General features: G+C 38.4%; 1 protein-coding gene across 1 annotated transcript in view; it reads left to right on the forward strand.

Moving 5' to 3' along the window:
* Positions 1-18,085, forward strand: part of Reph (Regulator of eph expression) — a 68,977-nt gene that overhangs the window by 25,156 nt on the left and 25,736 nt on the right. The window contains exons 3-4 of the mRNA XM_073082545.1: positions 667-717; positions 17,595-17,698. Coding sequence (XP_072938646.1) covers positions 667-717; positions 17,595-17,698 — 155 coding nt within the window. The remainder of the gene's footprint in view (positions 1-666; positions 718-17,594; positions 17,699-18,085) is intronic.

Consider the following 18,085-nt stretch of genomic DNA (forward strand, 5'->3'; position numbering starts at 1 on the left):
CATTATTTTACAAATATGAAAAGGAGACCAAAAACCAGTGGTAGAATTATCGGCGTATCACAATGTGGTTGGTCTAGATATCTGGGCGGCGGGTCTGCGAGGGCGGCTGGGGCCGCGCTGCGTGAGCTAATGTTTAATAGATGCCATCATTACCGTTGCGTGTGCAGCGCGAGCGTCGCGTGCGTGCCGACACTTAGCTAAACACCGACCACTACATTCATTGTATGCAATATAACACTTTTTCACTTCCAATTCTTTTCTATTATGCTCCATTCTAATTAAAGGAGCAGCCATTGTGAAAATTCCCACTCTCACAGCCACAAAAAATTACATTATGTGTTAATTCTGTAACGCAAGATTCAATTGTGAGCAGGGGCACGGTTTAACGGGACCGCGGGCTCGGATTACCGCCGGTGAATGTTGTTTCTTTACTTTTTCAATTTTCTCAGTTTTAATCCGGTGTTGCCGAGCGTGGAGAATTGCTTTATCTACCCGAGAATGATGGACAGATTATTTATTGTTGCCTAGTCTTTTCCGTTTAACGTTTAAGTAAAATTCCTTTTTAACGGGTCAAGGTTGCGTCCGACCTTTTGTTTCGAGAATTCAATTATTAAACACTCGGCCGTACCTCGCCAGTTTCGTTACTAATATATTTTTTTGTTGCAGGTGATTTCTGCGCCGACGTCATTATGAAGTGGAACGACGTCACCGACATCAGTAAGTTATTGGCTGTGCACGTTTTCGTGGATATAATTTAAAATTTCGTTAAATCGCTCGCGATGAAATCGGCGTGGCGAAATCGTGCTTTCTCGTTGATAGGTTGACGACTTGATGTATAGCATCAGATATCTGCGTTGAATTCTGGCGACGTTACAAGCGCGTTATCACAAAAATAATTACGGAACGTTGCCGTCATACATGTGGTTGAGCTGGCAAAAATCTTGGCAAGCACTCGTCACTACACTTCTACTATGGTTTATAGTAAGAGGCCGTAGTACGGAGTGGCGTGGGAGGGCCGTGGGTGTCTCGGCGGATATACTCTATCCACTACTGTTTATTGAACAATATGGTCGAGTGTGCTAACCATCTACTCATCGATAAATCGACGTATTCGCACTTAGTTAAACGAGGCACATTTAAATTTTAAAGTACATATTTACATAAGTTATATAACCATCCTTACCAACGCATAACTTTGCACTTGAGGAATTTTCCGATTGCTATTTTCCATTTGTTTTGGTTATAGCACTAGCTGTGCCCCGCGGTTTCACCCGCGTTAAAATGAAATCTAACAATATCATAAACAAAAAGAAATCGTCAAGACTAAATAGTATTTGAAATTTTCCTCCCGGGGCCTAATTAAATTCAAGGTCTTCCTTTAGGATATACGCGTAAAATAAAACAAAAACGCTATTTTTGTCCCCTAAATGTTTCTTTATTCCATGTCAGGTGCGTTTTTGTTATATCACATTTTAAAATGACACTTCACGGAAACGCGGTCGAAAGGGATAAAAGCGTCTCCTGGTTATAAGCTATTTCTCTACCAATTTTCAGCCAAATCAGTTCAGCCTTTCCAGAGTTATGAATAGTGTAACTAACACGACATTCTTTTATATATATATAGATAACTAAAAACTCTATCTACTCTCCGATAGGATACCCTGCATTGTGGGTGATATAAACATACGCAAAGACGGGCACACAAATAGGCACACCAAAACCAAAAATCATCAATAAATTATCTGCCCAGCCGAATACTGAATTTGAGATCTACATAGATCAGTATGGTGGCCGCCATACCGCCAGGTTGTCAATAAAAGTAATCGACATGTACGCTACTTATTTAATAATGCCTGAAGTGTTGGAACGAATGATTACCCCGTACAATGTATCTGTTGGCAGCGGCGGATCACTCGGATGAAATAGTTTGGCACGAGGTGCAGGAAGACGCGTACGACCATGTGTACGCAGGCATACGTATAGTGGTGCCATTCATACGAAAATAATATTGGCAGCGCGACATTCATCGACGGCCGAGTTGCTCCGCACAATGCACTGGGCCTTCGAGAATACACCGAGCCATTAATTACACGGGGCTTGTAAATTTCATATGACAAGTACGTACTTAATCAAACTCATTAGCGACATGAATCGGAACAAACGTAAACGTGATTTCGCAACGAGAACAATAGTTAACGTTTAGCAATAACCGTTACAAATAGCACTATTGTTACGAGACATTCCAATTTAATTGGTCGTGTAATGTGCACTTGAGATGTCACCGGCTGCGGTCGCCTGCGGTTGCAAGCTCGCAGCCGCCGCCTGCGCTGCGAACTAGCCCGATATGGCCCATTGCGGTCTATATCGCTCAAAACTAGCCGCAACTCTCTAATATGAAATTTGTATTAAATCAACCGAGTGTGAAAATACGATATTGGCTGCTATTGTAATTCGGCTACATATGCATTCACACTATGGCGCATGCATTTTTGAACTATACTCACTTTCTTTAAAGTTTCGCTGACATCCTGTTTTTATGCACATAATATTAAAAACAGCGAAAAAGTTAAGTGCTAAAGTGCTTCTATAAATAAAAACTTACATAACATATGCATATGCATAAAAAATGGCGTTTTTCTTTAAAAGGTCACTTATATTTACAAATCAACCAAATTTTCGTGCAAAGCTGATCGAAAAGCATTGTTTTATCAACGTATTGTGTTAGTAGCAGCGTTAATTCATAACGGATGAACTGTTCGGTGAAACAAGAAGCTAATCTGCCAATAAATTTAAATTCCGACGCACATAATTTGTTGTTGACATTCGGTAGAGCGAGCATGGCAGAAAAAAGTTATGTGGTGTTTACCTATCTGAGCGTGACGGTACGGCGGCCATGTTGCGCGCGCGCCGAATTTCAGATTACATCACTGCGCAAAAAATCGCGTGCGCGTGCAGCGGGTGGGGGGGGGGGGGCGCGGAGTGAGGGGGGGCTTGAACGACCTTGGCCTTGCTCGAACCGCGGCGAGCGCTCCACGTCGCGATTGTACATGCGCCCACCAGTCTACCGGCACACGGTTATTATGTGTACGAAGCTACGAGCATAGGACCATGTTACCATTTGCCATAAACGTAGTAGAGGAATAGATGCCTAATTTCCTGAGTTACTCAAAGTTGATCCATCGTCCACTGACTGTCTAAAAGATTTCATGTTTTTGGTATCAATCAACATCACGCTGTATAGAACACTTAAATCTAATAGACTGAATTGAACCGATTGGACCATTCATTCCTTCTTGTATAGGAATCAGGGCGAATCTGTGAACCGAACAATCGAGCACGCCAAGTGGAAACGCAAACAACGCTCCTTTTTAACACCTTTCCAATGTGGAAACACGATCGTCTCGAAAGCAGGTTTTTAATTATTGAGTTGTAACAGCTCACTAACTAATACTTGGACTTTACGAATACGATGGTAGAAGATGAAATAATGGATGTTCCACGAGTATTTGCTTTATTGGTCGGACCAATTACCACACCTGTACTGGCCATGTGAGACTTTCCACACCTTTGAGAACTTAATGGAAGGCTCTTAGGCATGTAAGTTTCCTCACGGTACCTTCATGAGGTGCCATGGAAGCAAGTGACCGGTGTTTGATTTTGATTTCTGAATAACTAATAATGAATAAAGAATAATGAACTGATAAGTTCTGCTTCAATACGGATACAAAATGTCATGCAGATTGAGATATACTAACTACAGTAACCATAAGTGTAATCGTGACAGATTCTCGGAATCGTCAAGAAGGAAACAAAGTAATCGAGATTTAATCGCAGTGGTCTCATTGCTGGTAATCAAGTGATCATATATGTGAGCTAGGCGTGTGGCGAATCGTCCGAAATGACCTTGAAAGGCTGGACTCAAACAATCACAATATTAATGCGCACCAATTTATTTAAGAAACAATGTCTTTGGAATGTGTGTCGAATTAAATTCACACCGGTTTTTCCGATCTACATATTCATAACACTTTAATGTGAACATTAAAAACGATGGCAGTGACGATGTAAATTGTAGGTGTTTCGTGGGCGGTGTACCCGAGTAGCGAACTATCAAGTATGGATCTCGTTATAGAAACCATAGTATTTCAATAGAAGTTATCCCTTGTTCACCGATAAGGTAAAACATCATGAGGAAACTAAATGCCGCAAAATTCTTCTTTAGGCATGAACGCCTCCTCATATCGGAGTCGTAGTTGTCATTGGATTGAATTGGACTTCGGGACTCATGTACATGTAGTTAAGAAGAAAGTATGCAAGTGCGACCACACACGACCACGACCACGTTGGCTCTTGTTTTCTTGGGTGGATACTTCTGATTCTGAAGAGGCCGTACCCAGAAATGTCAAATTATGAGTTGTTGATGTCAAATTATGAGAGTTTTTTCTTAAATCATTTTTCATAGTTAAACGTAAAACGTTTCCAAGTAAAATGATCGATAAAATGGAAACTTTTTTTTTATCATTTATATGAAGAAGATATCTTTAATCAACGGCACAAGTAAGAAACAAGTACTGACATGATAAAACGTGTTGCATTTACTCTAAGTCTTACTCATGGTTATGGAGGTACACTTGCATATTGTAGAGTCAATGTTATGCAGGTCACGTGTACTTCATTGTTGCTCGCCACATTTGCATATCTATCGCCGAAGGATTTATCGATGGGCGAGTGAAATCCGCGAAACACTTTGTATCTCGCTATCTTGACATATCGTGAGTGCGATGATATTCGAAAAAAAACATTAGACTAGCCTGTGGGAAATGATTGACTGATATGGACGATTGATAAACTCTCGGGTGATTCTTAGGCAGAAATAATTTATCGCAATTTACTCAATGTTAGCCTAGTAGTTTCAGAATCGCCTTCTTATATGGGAGGCTTGAATCCCTCATATTTTTAACTTCTTGTGCATATTAGAAATTAATTATAACTTGCTGTAACCATGAAGAAAATCATCATGAAGAAGCTCTGGAACTCGTCGGGGAGTTCTTTAAAAAAGTTTTCAAAGGTATATGAAGTCTACGAATCCGGCCAGTGTGATGTTTTGGATCTACACCCTTCGCATGCGAACACACCCGTCTTTTGCAGACGAACAGTAATGGATTGGTGATTAATAAGCAACAATTGGCATAGTCCAATATCAACTTTAATTTGTATAATATCAAGTGTCAAACTGATTAGGCAATAATAAAAAATACTTTTGACGTCGTTATGTACCGAGTTAGCGTGTTTCATTTGAAAAGTCTGGCGTGCCAACGAATACGTAATCGCTACCCCACTCGTTTTGTAGAAACAATTGAATTTTATACGGCTTCTTTAAAAGTTGATGGTTTTGTAACTAGTCTTTTCTTTTACGTTCCTTTTTATTCCATTTGTTGATTAAACACCAAAAGTGCCTCACATCTTAATGTAGCCAAGATGCTCGTAGATATTCGTATATTTTCTAATTGAACTTTTTGCTACGCTCTTGCCAACATTACTATTGTCTTAATGAAGATGCAAACTCTGTTGGCACTCGCTCGCTTCTTATTTTTGATCCGGAAATATTACTCACAGCGGTTAATAAATAAACAAGTTGATAATTGAAGTATTGTCAACTCAATGAAGATTGTATTTGACTTGGTTCTTCTATTTAGTTCAATTTCAAATTGTGTTTATTAAAATTGGATCTGATAGAACTTTTTTAGACGTCAATAATAAATACAGGGAAACTGTAGTTTTGAAAGGTCTTTTGCCACGAGGGCAAATAAATCGAAACATTCTGCATCTTTAAAAAGTCTTACGTTTAACGATAATTGACATGTTTTTTTAGATTAAGCTTTAGGTATGTTATTTATGAGACAAAGCCAGTTCCCCATAAAGGATTGAAGCCCAATTCTGCTCCTATAATGCCTTAGAATGATCTTTGACTCTAGATAATCCAAATATTGCCTGACTTCTTGTCTCAGATCGTTAGTAGCCTAAGTAGTATATCAACCCTAGCATCATAATTAAATTATCATCGTAAGCGTCAAAATTAAATGAACACTAATGCCTCTAGCAGTGATAGCCTAGTGGTTAAGAAACGCGGCCTCTCGATCGAGGGGTCCGAGGTTCAAATCCCAGGCACGCACCTCTGATTTTCAAATTTATGTGCGTATTAGAAAAATAAATTATCACTTGCTTAAACGGTGAAGGAAAACATCGTGAGGAAACCTGCATACCTGAGAGATTTATAAAAAAAAAATCTTAAAGGTATGTGAAGTCTACCAATACGCACTTGGCCAGCGCGGTGGACTATGGCCTAATCCTTCTCATTTCTGAGAGGAGACCCGTGCCCAGCAGTGGGACAGTAATGGGTTGATGATGATGATGATGAATGCGTCAAAAGTAGCTGAACACCGTGTGTGCAAAATAGGTAACGTCACTAATGTGATATGTCACTGTTCAGATCCTTTTGACACTGTAGTGTTCATCTACTTTTGAAACTTTACGACGTTCATATAATTGTGGTGCTCGTTGTGTTCAGCTAGTTATGAACGTTTGAGTTTATAGGTATTTTTGAAACCTTAATATGTCCATCTCCTATTTGAGCTGGCTGTACCAAACGTAGTTATGTTGATATTCGTGAAGATCATAAGTGAACATTAGAGAAACCTTGAGAGCTGTTGAGGAGCCGAGCGCTGTTTGCTAAGCGATCGCGGAGCGCGGCGCTGCCCACGCGCACGCGCACGCCGATCACGTCCAGACGCGTACGGTATACATTTGCATTGCAGTAACCAATCTTAACGAACTTGATGGACACAATATAATAATATGACATGATTTTAAACTTATAATATCGTAGAATTGCAACATTGTAATGGTAATAACTATCATGCAGTTTCAAAAAGAAAATTATACCGCGTATCGTGAGTTCCCGTTATATATTGAAATATTGGATAAACTTCAAATAAGGACCGAATATTGTATTTTTGATGTTATGTTAGAATATTTACAGTGTGATATCAGCAAACAATAGAAATGTCGCGCGTCAGTTACCATGCGTAATTTGCAGAGTTTAATGTTTAATGTGGTTTATTTACTTTAGTTTTTTATCTATAGGTCATAACATTTTCAAAGTCAGTTCAAAAGACAGATTCAAATCATAAACAAAAAAACCTTTAATGTTTGTCACCTTGATTTGGTTCAATGTAAATAAGCAATTATTTGAATTGAATTGCATTATTAAATTTGAATATTAAGTTGCCTGCGTATAATAATGAATGAATGTCAATACAAATCAACGTTGTTATGTTCGTTTCTTCCATTAAATTAGCCGGCGACAGCTCGCCTAGCAAGCCGCATACAGATGTCTGATCGGTATTGAAATATCGAAACATTCAAATACCAGGTTGAACAGGAAACACGGTAAACAAACAGGACTCTATAAACAAGTCCGGGACCGCGCAAAGTTACGGCCACCGTACCGCCGTTCGACGCTTCGTGACTTGCTCCCGTCAACGGCGTACTGAATCGCGATCTGCGCTTGCGCCACGATAACGTTTACCGACCTAAACAGGACTTTAAACAAATTTCGACTTTAGTTAACAGCAAATAGGATGCTGTCAAGTTCGCTCGTCTACAAAACAAGTTTGCGTTCGTGGGAGATAACGTCGGAGCGAGAACGGTGCGTCAAGCGAGTCGGAGGCAGGCCTTTCAATTATTCACAAGAGGAACACTGTTATGGGACGTGTAGTATGTAAGTCGGTTGCCCTTTGCTGATCTGTGCCACAAAAACAGACGGATGCGACGTTGCCATATAAATACGGGCTTAATTTGACAGTTAGCACGTTCTGCGCGATGTTTATTTGAGATGTCCGTGTGTTTATTTCGCGTGAATTCAGACTAAATTCTGCATTCGTTTTTTGGGGAGAAGTGACGGAGACTTGGTGATGTTTGCTATTCTATTCAGATTTGTGTTCAGCTTTTTTATATTATTCATAAACACACACATTCAAACATAAATAAGTTGTAGAACGAATGACAACATCAGAATAAATATTTTAGTAAGGTTAAATAAATTTGAAATTTAAAGGTTTCATATTCTATTTTAACTTTATATAGAATAAATTTCATAAAATTATAGCCATGTAATACCAAATTCCGTCTCTTCAACATTTTATGCTTTTAGACGCAGGCGTTGTGAATCACTGTAAATAACTAAATCAATAATAGAAATAAAATTAATCAAAGAAAAAGAAAGAGAGTGTCAGGCACACTCTCTTTCTTTTTACCTATATTTGTGTACGTCAGAATTTACACTTACTTATTTTGGCGTGATAAAGAATACAATTTAGTATGATTATAAGAAATAATATTAAATATAAGTTAAATTTACACGTTATTCACGCTATTGTAATCATTTAATAATAAACAATATATAATAGTTTGAATAAGGCTGTATGAACAATAATCACAATACAAAATTATCACTTGTGCAATCATATTTATATAATGTAAGATACGTACTTAACATTTATTACGACTTAAGAGTACAATACCCTTACCAGGAGTTTTTACGTTTCGACAAATATGACTGTTTTGGTATTTGTTTACGTATTTGCCCATACAAATTCCAATCAGCGCCCCTAGCGGATTGTGTCAGAACTAGGAAATCCTATGGGCCAATACGTGAACAAATACCAAAACAGTCATATTTGTCGAGATTTTTGTATAAGAATTAGTACACAAAAGTGTTTTTGGTCGCATTACAATATGCATAAATTCAAAGTGGTAATGTGGAGATGTATTATGGTCCCTATACGTATGTACTTGATGTCAATCTTCAAAGAATCTTTACGCACGATTCATTCTGTTAATAGTGCGTGTACGATGCAACACACGATAAGGAAATTACTAATTATACGCCACATAATACTATGTCCACATTCAGGAATAATGCAGGGCATTTATTGTGACATATCATGTAGCTGGCGAATAGCAATAAAGCGATATATTCCATATACATATATGTCTGAAATACTAGCTACATAGCTACATAGCTACATTATATAAATTTTGGTACCGAATCCTAGGCGCGACGTTTTTTTAAACGTTTGATGTTTACTGTAATACAGGATTAAGAGGAATAACTCAGTTTTACGAATTTTAACGTTCCGAGTCCCACGTATATTCCTTCTCCAGATCTTCTAAAACTTGTCTTTTAAACGAAGCTATACTCCAACAAACACCACAAACACGTCGCCCTTGATCAATGGACTATAGTCTTAAATGAACCCTTCTCATCTATACTTATATACTGTTTATGTAGTATCTTAGAGGTGCCATGTTGAATGTTTTCCACGGTGATAGTCACGCGTGGATATGTAAATAGCAAGGGAGATGTGAGCTAGGCAGCTATGTTTTAAAGTATGCGAATTGCAAAGGGTCTGAACAGTGAATTAGAGCGTTGAACCCGAACATTGCGGCCCTCGCTCGCTGTCAACCAGCAGCGCACTGCGAGTTCCGGTGGCCGTAGGGCTGCCACAAACATGCATTTCGAAATAAAATTTGACTTTTCGATGTTTATTTTTACAATACTTGAATTTTGTCTGGGAAGGAATAAAAACGATATTATAAAAATGTTTATTTTATTACGTTTTGAAGCTGACAGCATTTAAGTAGTGTAGTGGACTATGGCCTAAAACTCTTCATCCTGAGAAGTAGCCCATGTACCCAGCCAGCAGTGTGGCGGTAATGGGGTGAAGATGATGATGACTTCCATTTCATCTGCCGTTTACAAATGAAATAAATGCAGCGACATATTTTTTCACAGTTACCTGAATGAGAAAGTGTTTATTTTTCTCGTAGTATTCTTCTCTTATACGAATTTTCAATAAAGATAATTCTTTGACTTAGAAGAAATCAAAAGAGTAATAAAATGTATTGAAATTCAGTTCAATTAATCCTAAATAGTTTACTTATACACATTTATTTTAAATCTTGGCTAGCTTTACCTAATTTTGTAAAGTAAAATGTAAGTACTTTGATTAATCCATTAAGGAACGACATCCCTAGTGGGGAGTGTAATTACGTCACGAGAGGCTTTTCTGCTCCTTTGGACCCTTCTGCTTCTGTTTTAGCTTGATTATTATGCACATGTGTTGCTATAGTTCCCAGCATCAGGTAAAGAGGTTTTATGCTTTCAGAGATTAAAGCCTAGAAGTGGGAGTAGGCAACGTCGCGAAGATACATACATATGCTATATTTGATTGAAACATTGATTCATCATTCATTATGTATTATTTATGAACAGTCCTTATAATCTCCTATTTATCCCTTTCAGGAGACCATTTTTCATAAATTATTTAAATACGTTCGTTGTGTAACGCTTTTTTATGAAATTAAGTTTCTATAAATTTAGACGTACCTACCGAATACATGCATTTGTACCATTAATTATACCATATACTTCCACAAAATTTGATAAACCAAATAATTATATTCGGAGAAAGAGCCTGTTCTCTCCGCAGAAAAGCTCCCCGTAAAATCTAAAATTGCGTGCATTCCCTGAATTTGGTGGACGCACAGCCATGCGCCTAGATTTATTCAAAAAGTACTGTTAAAAAAGTTGTCACTTTTTTAAGAAATTATGATTTAATTTGAAAGAATAGAGAACAATTACAATTTACTATTGTAGTAATACAAGCATACCTACATTTAATTCGAATGAACATTACTGAATGTTCACACCACACAACGGATTAGCAAATTTTCGTTGCAATCATCGAGCTCGACCCACTATTTATAGTCTATGAAGTGTGAGAATTCTGCTCAATTACCATGTGTATGCTAATTTGGTTTTAAAGTTCCGCAGCTTATTACGTACGTACATTTTGTAAATAGACGTGGTAAAACTTGAAGGTGGTTCGATTCCGGCGGCACCGCCACCACACCTATTTCTGCGCCATGCCAAAAGTGTTAAGCGCTGCTGTGTTCTGGTTTGTAGGGGGTGGTAAAGGAGACATACTTTTCCAAGCCGTTCTAGCTTAGGCCTCAGAGGTAGCGGCGCATCTGTGGTTCACCTCCGGTAGGAATATCTAATCGTGTCTGGGTTTGATTACAGAAGTCCATGGGTAGCAGTAGCCACTTACCATCAAAATATATACCTACGTTATACAAAACAACGTAACATATTTGTTTGGATGTGGAACCCTGAGAGCTCAGAGCTGCAACATACTAGCCGACCACTACAATAGTAATTGTTGTGCTCACGTGCGGCCGTAGTTACTCACCAGCGACGCTCCACGGGTGTTTTAATGCTAGGCTATTTTGATCTTACTGTATTTATGTAGTAGACGTAGCTTGCAGTCTACCTGATGGTAGCTCATTGCCGCCTTTAGACTTTTGTAACCAACACCGAAGTTTACTCGAGGATATCACAGATGCAATGCCACCTAATCTAATAAATCTGAATCATCTAATAATAGCTATATACCTCCTATAAATAATATTTACCGTACAACACCTACTGCATCTATATTTACAGCAGAAATATTATAAAAATAGTGTTGACACGATACTTAGCCCGCTCATAAAAACGACACCTTTAAGGCTCAGTTTATGTCTATGTCTACTTTGTATATTTTTTTTTGCTAAGATCAGTATCTGAGACGCTCTATGGCTGTGCCTAACATCTACTTGACAAGAACCCTACATAGAGCATTGTAAAAAATATTCCAACTACTCCGACATAATTTTGAGTTAAAATGAAATTTAATAGTTGAAGAAAGGATCATGATGTTATAATCCAGACTCAATTGAATGGAGCTAGTTAGTTCCAGTATTATTACAGTCTAAAACAATTAGCGTTCCTCAGTTCAGAAAGCAAAAGATCTTTCGTAAATGTAGTTCAGGCAACACAATCTACTCACTTAGCTCTAAAATTCGGGATAATTACATCAAACTAGTTCATCCTAAGCATACTTAAGTAAATCAGTTTGGCCTGGAAAAGTAACTTAATCACATGTTCCTCGAAATAGTCTTTGACAGACTAAGCAGCTCTTACCCTGGAACGTACTGCGAAGTAGATTCCAAGTATGGCATTATAACAAGTTTTTATTTTATTATTTTATGATTGTAGTAGCAAATACGTATGTCGTCCACCTGATGGTATGCGGTCAATGTTACCCCTGGACAGATGTAGCCAGTCTGAAGGTAGAATTCTCTGTGGTTCGACTTCGGTGGTACTATCGCCACATCTATTGCTGCCTAATAACTGCAGTGTTAAGCGCGGATGAAGTCTGGTTTGAAGAGTGTGGTAAGGAGATATACGTAATTCTCAGGGGTAGAAACACAATGATATCTTATAATATCGAGATAACAGATGTCCATGTCGGGTAGTAGTCACATACCATGAAGTAAACTTCATGTTCGTAGCAACTTCAATTTTGTACAAAAGACATGAGGCGTTCTTTCTTAGTCCTCAGGGGTGTCAATGCATCTGTGGCCTCATGCGATCTCCGTTCAGACTCGTATCATATTAGCGTTTGATTACATAATATGTTTATTGGCAACAGTGGCCACTTACCATCGGTGGCATCGTCGATTATTCTTTTCGATACCTACCATGCATATATAAAAGTACTATAATAATGTAAAGAAACATTATTTTATTTTGCACTTACGTATTTCAGTTGCAACACGACATTTCAAGCACGTACCTATATATCCGTTTGAATACTTTGAATAAAATTCCAATTATTTTTAAATATTACCTTCCGTTTTGAACTGCAAGCAAATAAACGGAGAGGTTTAGGAACAAACGTCACGCTGCTGCCACCTGGGCACCTGGTACCGCTCAGCGCACGCTCCATGACGTTGATTGAACAACTTTATGAACCAACTAAAACTTATTTTGCATTCGTAGTTTCCAGAAAGCTCCAACATAACTAAAGTATTCGTTTTCGGATTGCATTATAGTCCAGTTTTTATAAATTGGACTTTTGATTGGATAGCCGAGCCGAGAATCTTAATTTTTGTTGAAAACCAATGTTGTTGTTGTTGAAGTATTTTTCAAGTTAAGTAAGAGTCAAAATTGCATATCTAAGAGAATTTAAAAAGTCTATCAATGAGCACTTGCCCAGTGCCTTATAGACTATGATTTAAACCTCTCAGATCTGTCAGAGAAGATTCATGCCCAGTAGTACAACATTAATGGCCTGGCGACGGTTTCCGATTCGGTTTGGTTAAAAACACGTTACGTATCAGTCCCTTAAAGAGTAGCTACTTTCTTCAGACTTCTCGGAATCTCGTATAGCCATTCCCAAGGTCGAGCCGTGAATCGTATCAGGGAACAAATCCACGACTCGGAGTTAGTTTCACAAAAAGTAGTGTCAGAATCGAAGAGCCATTTGAGTGTAGTGATTTATCGTCTGCTTTGGCGATTCAATCCCGATAGCGGGGTTTTTGTGCGGGCCGGCTGATCGATCATTGATCGGCCCTGGATTACGTACGTAATGTATTTAGAGGGAAATCTGTAAGTTGATTGGGTCAGCGCGCCCAAGCGCTGCACGCCCGCCGCGCCGCCCGGCACGCTCGTGTTGCAAGTTCTGTCGTATCATCCTCTCTACTTTAGGCTACTGTCAGGAATTTTGAATCAACAGTTACTTTTTTATCACCCTTGAATTTCAATACACCTTACGCACCTTTAAGGTAAAGAAAGAATGGATAATTTATAAGGAATGTTTTTTGTTTCCACTTTTGTATAATGGGTTGTTTTTAGGATTACCATTCCAAATAGCCCTTTTTTAAAGAACAAAAAACAGTAAGGCAACACAAATGCCTGCTTAGACAGACGTGACGTAATTTGCCTTGTCACTAAAAATTACCATACATTCTCTGTGGCCCGGGAACAAGCGGAGCGTGGAAATAGTCGGACTCCGTTGGTAACGAGGTTTAAATGCAGCCCTGCGATGGAAATAATCTTGCACTAACGATTTTTGGTATTTCTGAACACCGCCCACACGTATAACGTTCGTATGTTATAACGGTAGTTTGTATGAGGAGGTAATTTTCGGGCCGAAGTGATAACAATGCAGGTTGGGGTGTGAATGACCTGAATAAAGTCTTCACTTGGGTAAACAACTCACAAGTTCCACTTCTTTCGACCCAAACATAAAGGATAATTAAGGTTGATGACTTAGTTAAGAGGATTTTTCTTATTTTATAAAGCTGTGAGGTCATTTACGATAATTTGATAAAACAGTCGTAAAATCAACAACTTCGTGAAGAAGGACCGAATTCACAATTTAACATTTTGATAAAAATAAAAACGCGCTTCGGTGAAATGGCTTAAACAAATTAACGTGAATATGTCATCAGTAATATGAAGCTCGCCGTAGCAAGAATATCAAAATATTTTGAAAGAAATATTTGATGAGCGAGCTGGATATTCCGATTTTCATAAGGACAGGCGAAAATAAATCAAAATCGTAATTATAATTAGTAGAAAGATTTGATAATTGATTTAAGGAAATTATATTATGTTAGCCTTTTAAAGTCGGTTTGTATAACATGTATTTGTTACAAACCTCGACCCTACTCGACGGTGAACTGTACTGTATAAATTACAATTTTGCTTAGTCAAGTAACTATTTGAATAGTTACTTTGATTGGTGAAAAATAATTTGAGACGGCCAGTTCTTTAATGTCTTAATCGATAACAACTTGAAGTTCCTGAAGTACCTCCACCTCATCTCTACCTGTCATATGAAAAGTGTAGCGTCTTTCTTACCTTAAAACTATTTTCCTCCTCATTTCAATATTTCATATAAATTCAGAACTGAAAGTCAATTACTTATCTTTATTACAGTTTGGATGAATGGTGTTTTTAGAGCTACCTCGAAACTTTCAAAGTTATGATTCCCAACTTGGTTTTTAAACGGTGTTTCGTGCCAGCGTTCTGTTTGTTCGCAGCCCGTAGTGGCGAGTAATGGAGGTGGATGGCGGGCTACGTCATGTTACCAAGATTAGTGGTTTCATCTACATATTAAATTGCATTATTCTTGTAACACCGACCAACTTTGCCTTGCACTGTTTTAAATTTGAATAAATTCTCGCCCGGCTACGTAATCATAACAGCTTTTAAAGCGTTTCGTGCTCACAATCTGATTTTTCGTTTTAATTTGAAATACAGTTTGAACCCGTTATCGAGTGAGTAACTTTGTACCTACTGTGAAAAAATTGTTGCTCGTTTAAAAAGGTTTTTGTCATCAGCCTGTAGTGAAATACGATCAAGGTTTTTTGAATATGTAAATGTTATCTTGATACCTGTAATTAATTTGACATGTTTAACTTTTTTCTTTAGTTTAAGCTTTCAAGAAACAAGCGCTTTAATGTTTTTAATTATATTAATTATAATTGAGTGCGTGGTACATGTTATTCCCATGGGTCAGCTTTGTAGTCGTAGGGAAAACCGGTAAGAAGTTAAAGGGGTAATATTTTTTGGTTTGATGATAAGACGGCATTCACTTCGATCTCGATTAGAGTTGCGGGCGAAAATGAGGCATGCCTAGAAATAGCATATTCTTATTGACTTGTGGAGCGAAAATTGAAAATAAAGTTAGATTATAATATGTGTTGAATAAATTTGGAAATAAGGAAAACGAGGCTACTATTTGTACAATGGAGATTTCACCAAAGGTATTTTTCTACCCAATGAACCAAGTGTGACAGTGTTGTGTTAATTGTGTTGACATTGGTTGATTTTTTTATGTCCCACTCTTTTTTCTTAAAAAGTATGTAAACTATCTTGATAAGGAGCATTTTAATTGAAAATTAACTGAAATTGTGTGACACCCAGTCTAGTCTAGCGTAGTGTACGAGCGAGCGTGTAACAATACACCGGCCGGCGCCGCGCGGACTGTCGGCAAGTTCAAGACCGCTACCCCTCTCTCCCCCCGCCCCTCGCCACTCGCTGCATATGACCGTGCATGTGCAGGACATCTAGCATGCAGGAAACATATTCTATACACTTGTGACTATCTTCTATTCGAAAGAGGTATCGCCTAAATTACAACGGGGTTACCAATTAGTGTAACATGTTAAAATTGAACTTGGATTATACAAGTGTAACTGTTATTTATTTTTATTTGCGTCGATCTATTTGCCATGTCTTCATATTTTTGCAAATAGTATGTAATTAAAGAAGCGCTTCGAAAAACCATTGAAAACTTCGTAGAGTTCTTGTAGCTACGAATTTTGCCTTTAAACACAATAATGTTTATGTCCGTCTGTGCTAATATAATGGTATTAGGGCGATAGGAAATTATCATATCGCATTGAAACACTTTCTACAGTTTCGTATATATAGATTTGTTGTAAAATGTGTATTACTGATACCACTTTACGATCCGACCATTGCTACATATGTACAGTAGGAATTTTCTCATTAAGTATGAAGGAATAACCTGACCTCGGACATTCTGTGCGTAAGTAATATATAATTTGATAGTTATATACCTTGGCGCACTTACAGTAGCCTTGTAACTTGGTCATTTCAGACTTTTCGGAGACATTTTTGGACAATGACCCGCTATAGGATTTGGATCACAAGTGACTTGCCTTATATAACGATTAGTCACTGTTATAACTATAGCCCAAGTCATGAGCGGTTATTATAAGTGACGCCGTGACACCCGTGACGGATTGCCCAGTTCACGTTCCTCAAGAACATAATAAGAACGTTATGTCACCTCTCTACAGATGTTATGTTATAGAGCTTGTGCTATTGATATTGACTGTTATTGAATTATTGTGACGCGAGAACTAGAAACACATTGTAAGTGAATAGTTATTCAGTACCTACTCTTGTATTTTTCAATAGATACATATTATATAAGGCAAGTGAAATAGATTCTGAATTACAATTTTCTGACAGTGAAATAGATTCTGAATTATAATTTCAGAATTTGAGAGATTTTACTATGTTACAATATTTTATGTAAAAACGTGTATGTTCCAATACAGTTTCATTTATCATGTGGGAATTTTCAACGCCAGGTATCACTGGCGTTGTCGCTGTAGTCTCGGGAATAGAATAGGGCTACGGTATCCCCTGCCAGTCGTAAGAGGCGACTAAAAGGGGGCTTCCGGGGTTGCGGGCGGCAAGAGTGGGAGTTCGAACCGTCCCACAAGCAACCCCGGGAAGGACGACGGTATGTGTGGTCGCATACCGTCGTAAACACCAGATGGTGTGGGAGGAGCCAAAAGTGCTCCCCCAGGGCAGAGCCCGATCAGGGCATCGCGCTTGGAGGACTCCGGTTGTGTTCCCTCGGAGATCCCGGATTTCTCCAACAAGCGTTTTAGTGCGGTAAAAATCCCACATAACCCGGCGTTGCTCCCACGTCGTCGGGTACCTTTTGAAGGTTTCCCCCTCGTATAAAAAAAAAAGGTATCACTGGCGTTGAAAATGCCCACATACATTAGGAATCAATAACGATGGCAGCTTTTTCATTTAAATAAAGTAGTATATGATCAAGTTTTAAATATATATCTATGTTATTTTGTTGCAGGTATGGGTGGCGAGGCGTGCGCATGCGCACCGACGCCCGCGCGGCCGCCGGCGCCGGAGCCCGACCAGCTCTACGACCACCACTCGTCCGAAGAAGAGCTAGAGGTGACCACACTACCCCTTACTTTGCAAACATTTTAGAATACTCGTAAGTTTGGAAATCTTGTGTACTAGTCCAGGTTTAAAATCCACGTTCATTTTAATCATCACAGCTGTAAAGCTTTCGTCTTACGACACTCAGTTCACCAACGGGGAATGTGAATCGTGGATATCCAAAATATGTTGAAATGGGACAGGAATTTTTAATCTGTGGTCGTCTCATAGATGCATTGCTTTGCCTGATGACCCTTTTGTACCTTTTTTAATATATGTAAATATGTCTTGCGTTTTGAAAATTTGAAATTTTCGAACGTCAATTTTGTCTCATTGAAGGGATAAATGAGTGTGCAAAACAATTCGTATACAATTTTACAACGAATTGTTCGTATTTAT

This window comes from Epargyreus clarus, unplaced genomic scaffold (assembly GCF_041222505.1).
Source record: "Epargyreus clarus isolate Ecla_fem2 unplaced genomic scaffold, WU_Ecla_fem_2.2 ptg000018l, whole genome shotgun sequence".
In the NCBI taxonomy this organism is placed as follows: Eukaryota; Metazoa; Arthropoda; class Insecta; order Lepidoptera; family Hesperiidae; genus Epargyreus; species Epargyreus clarus.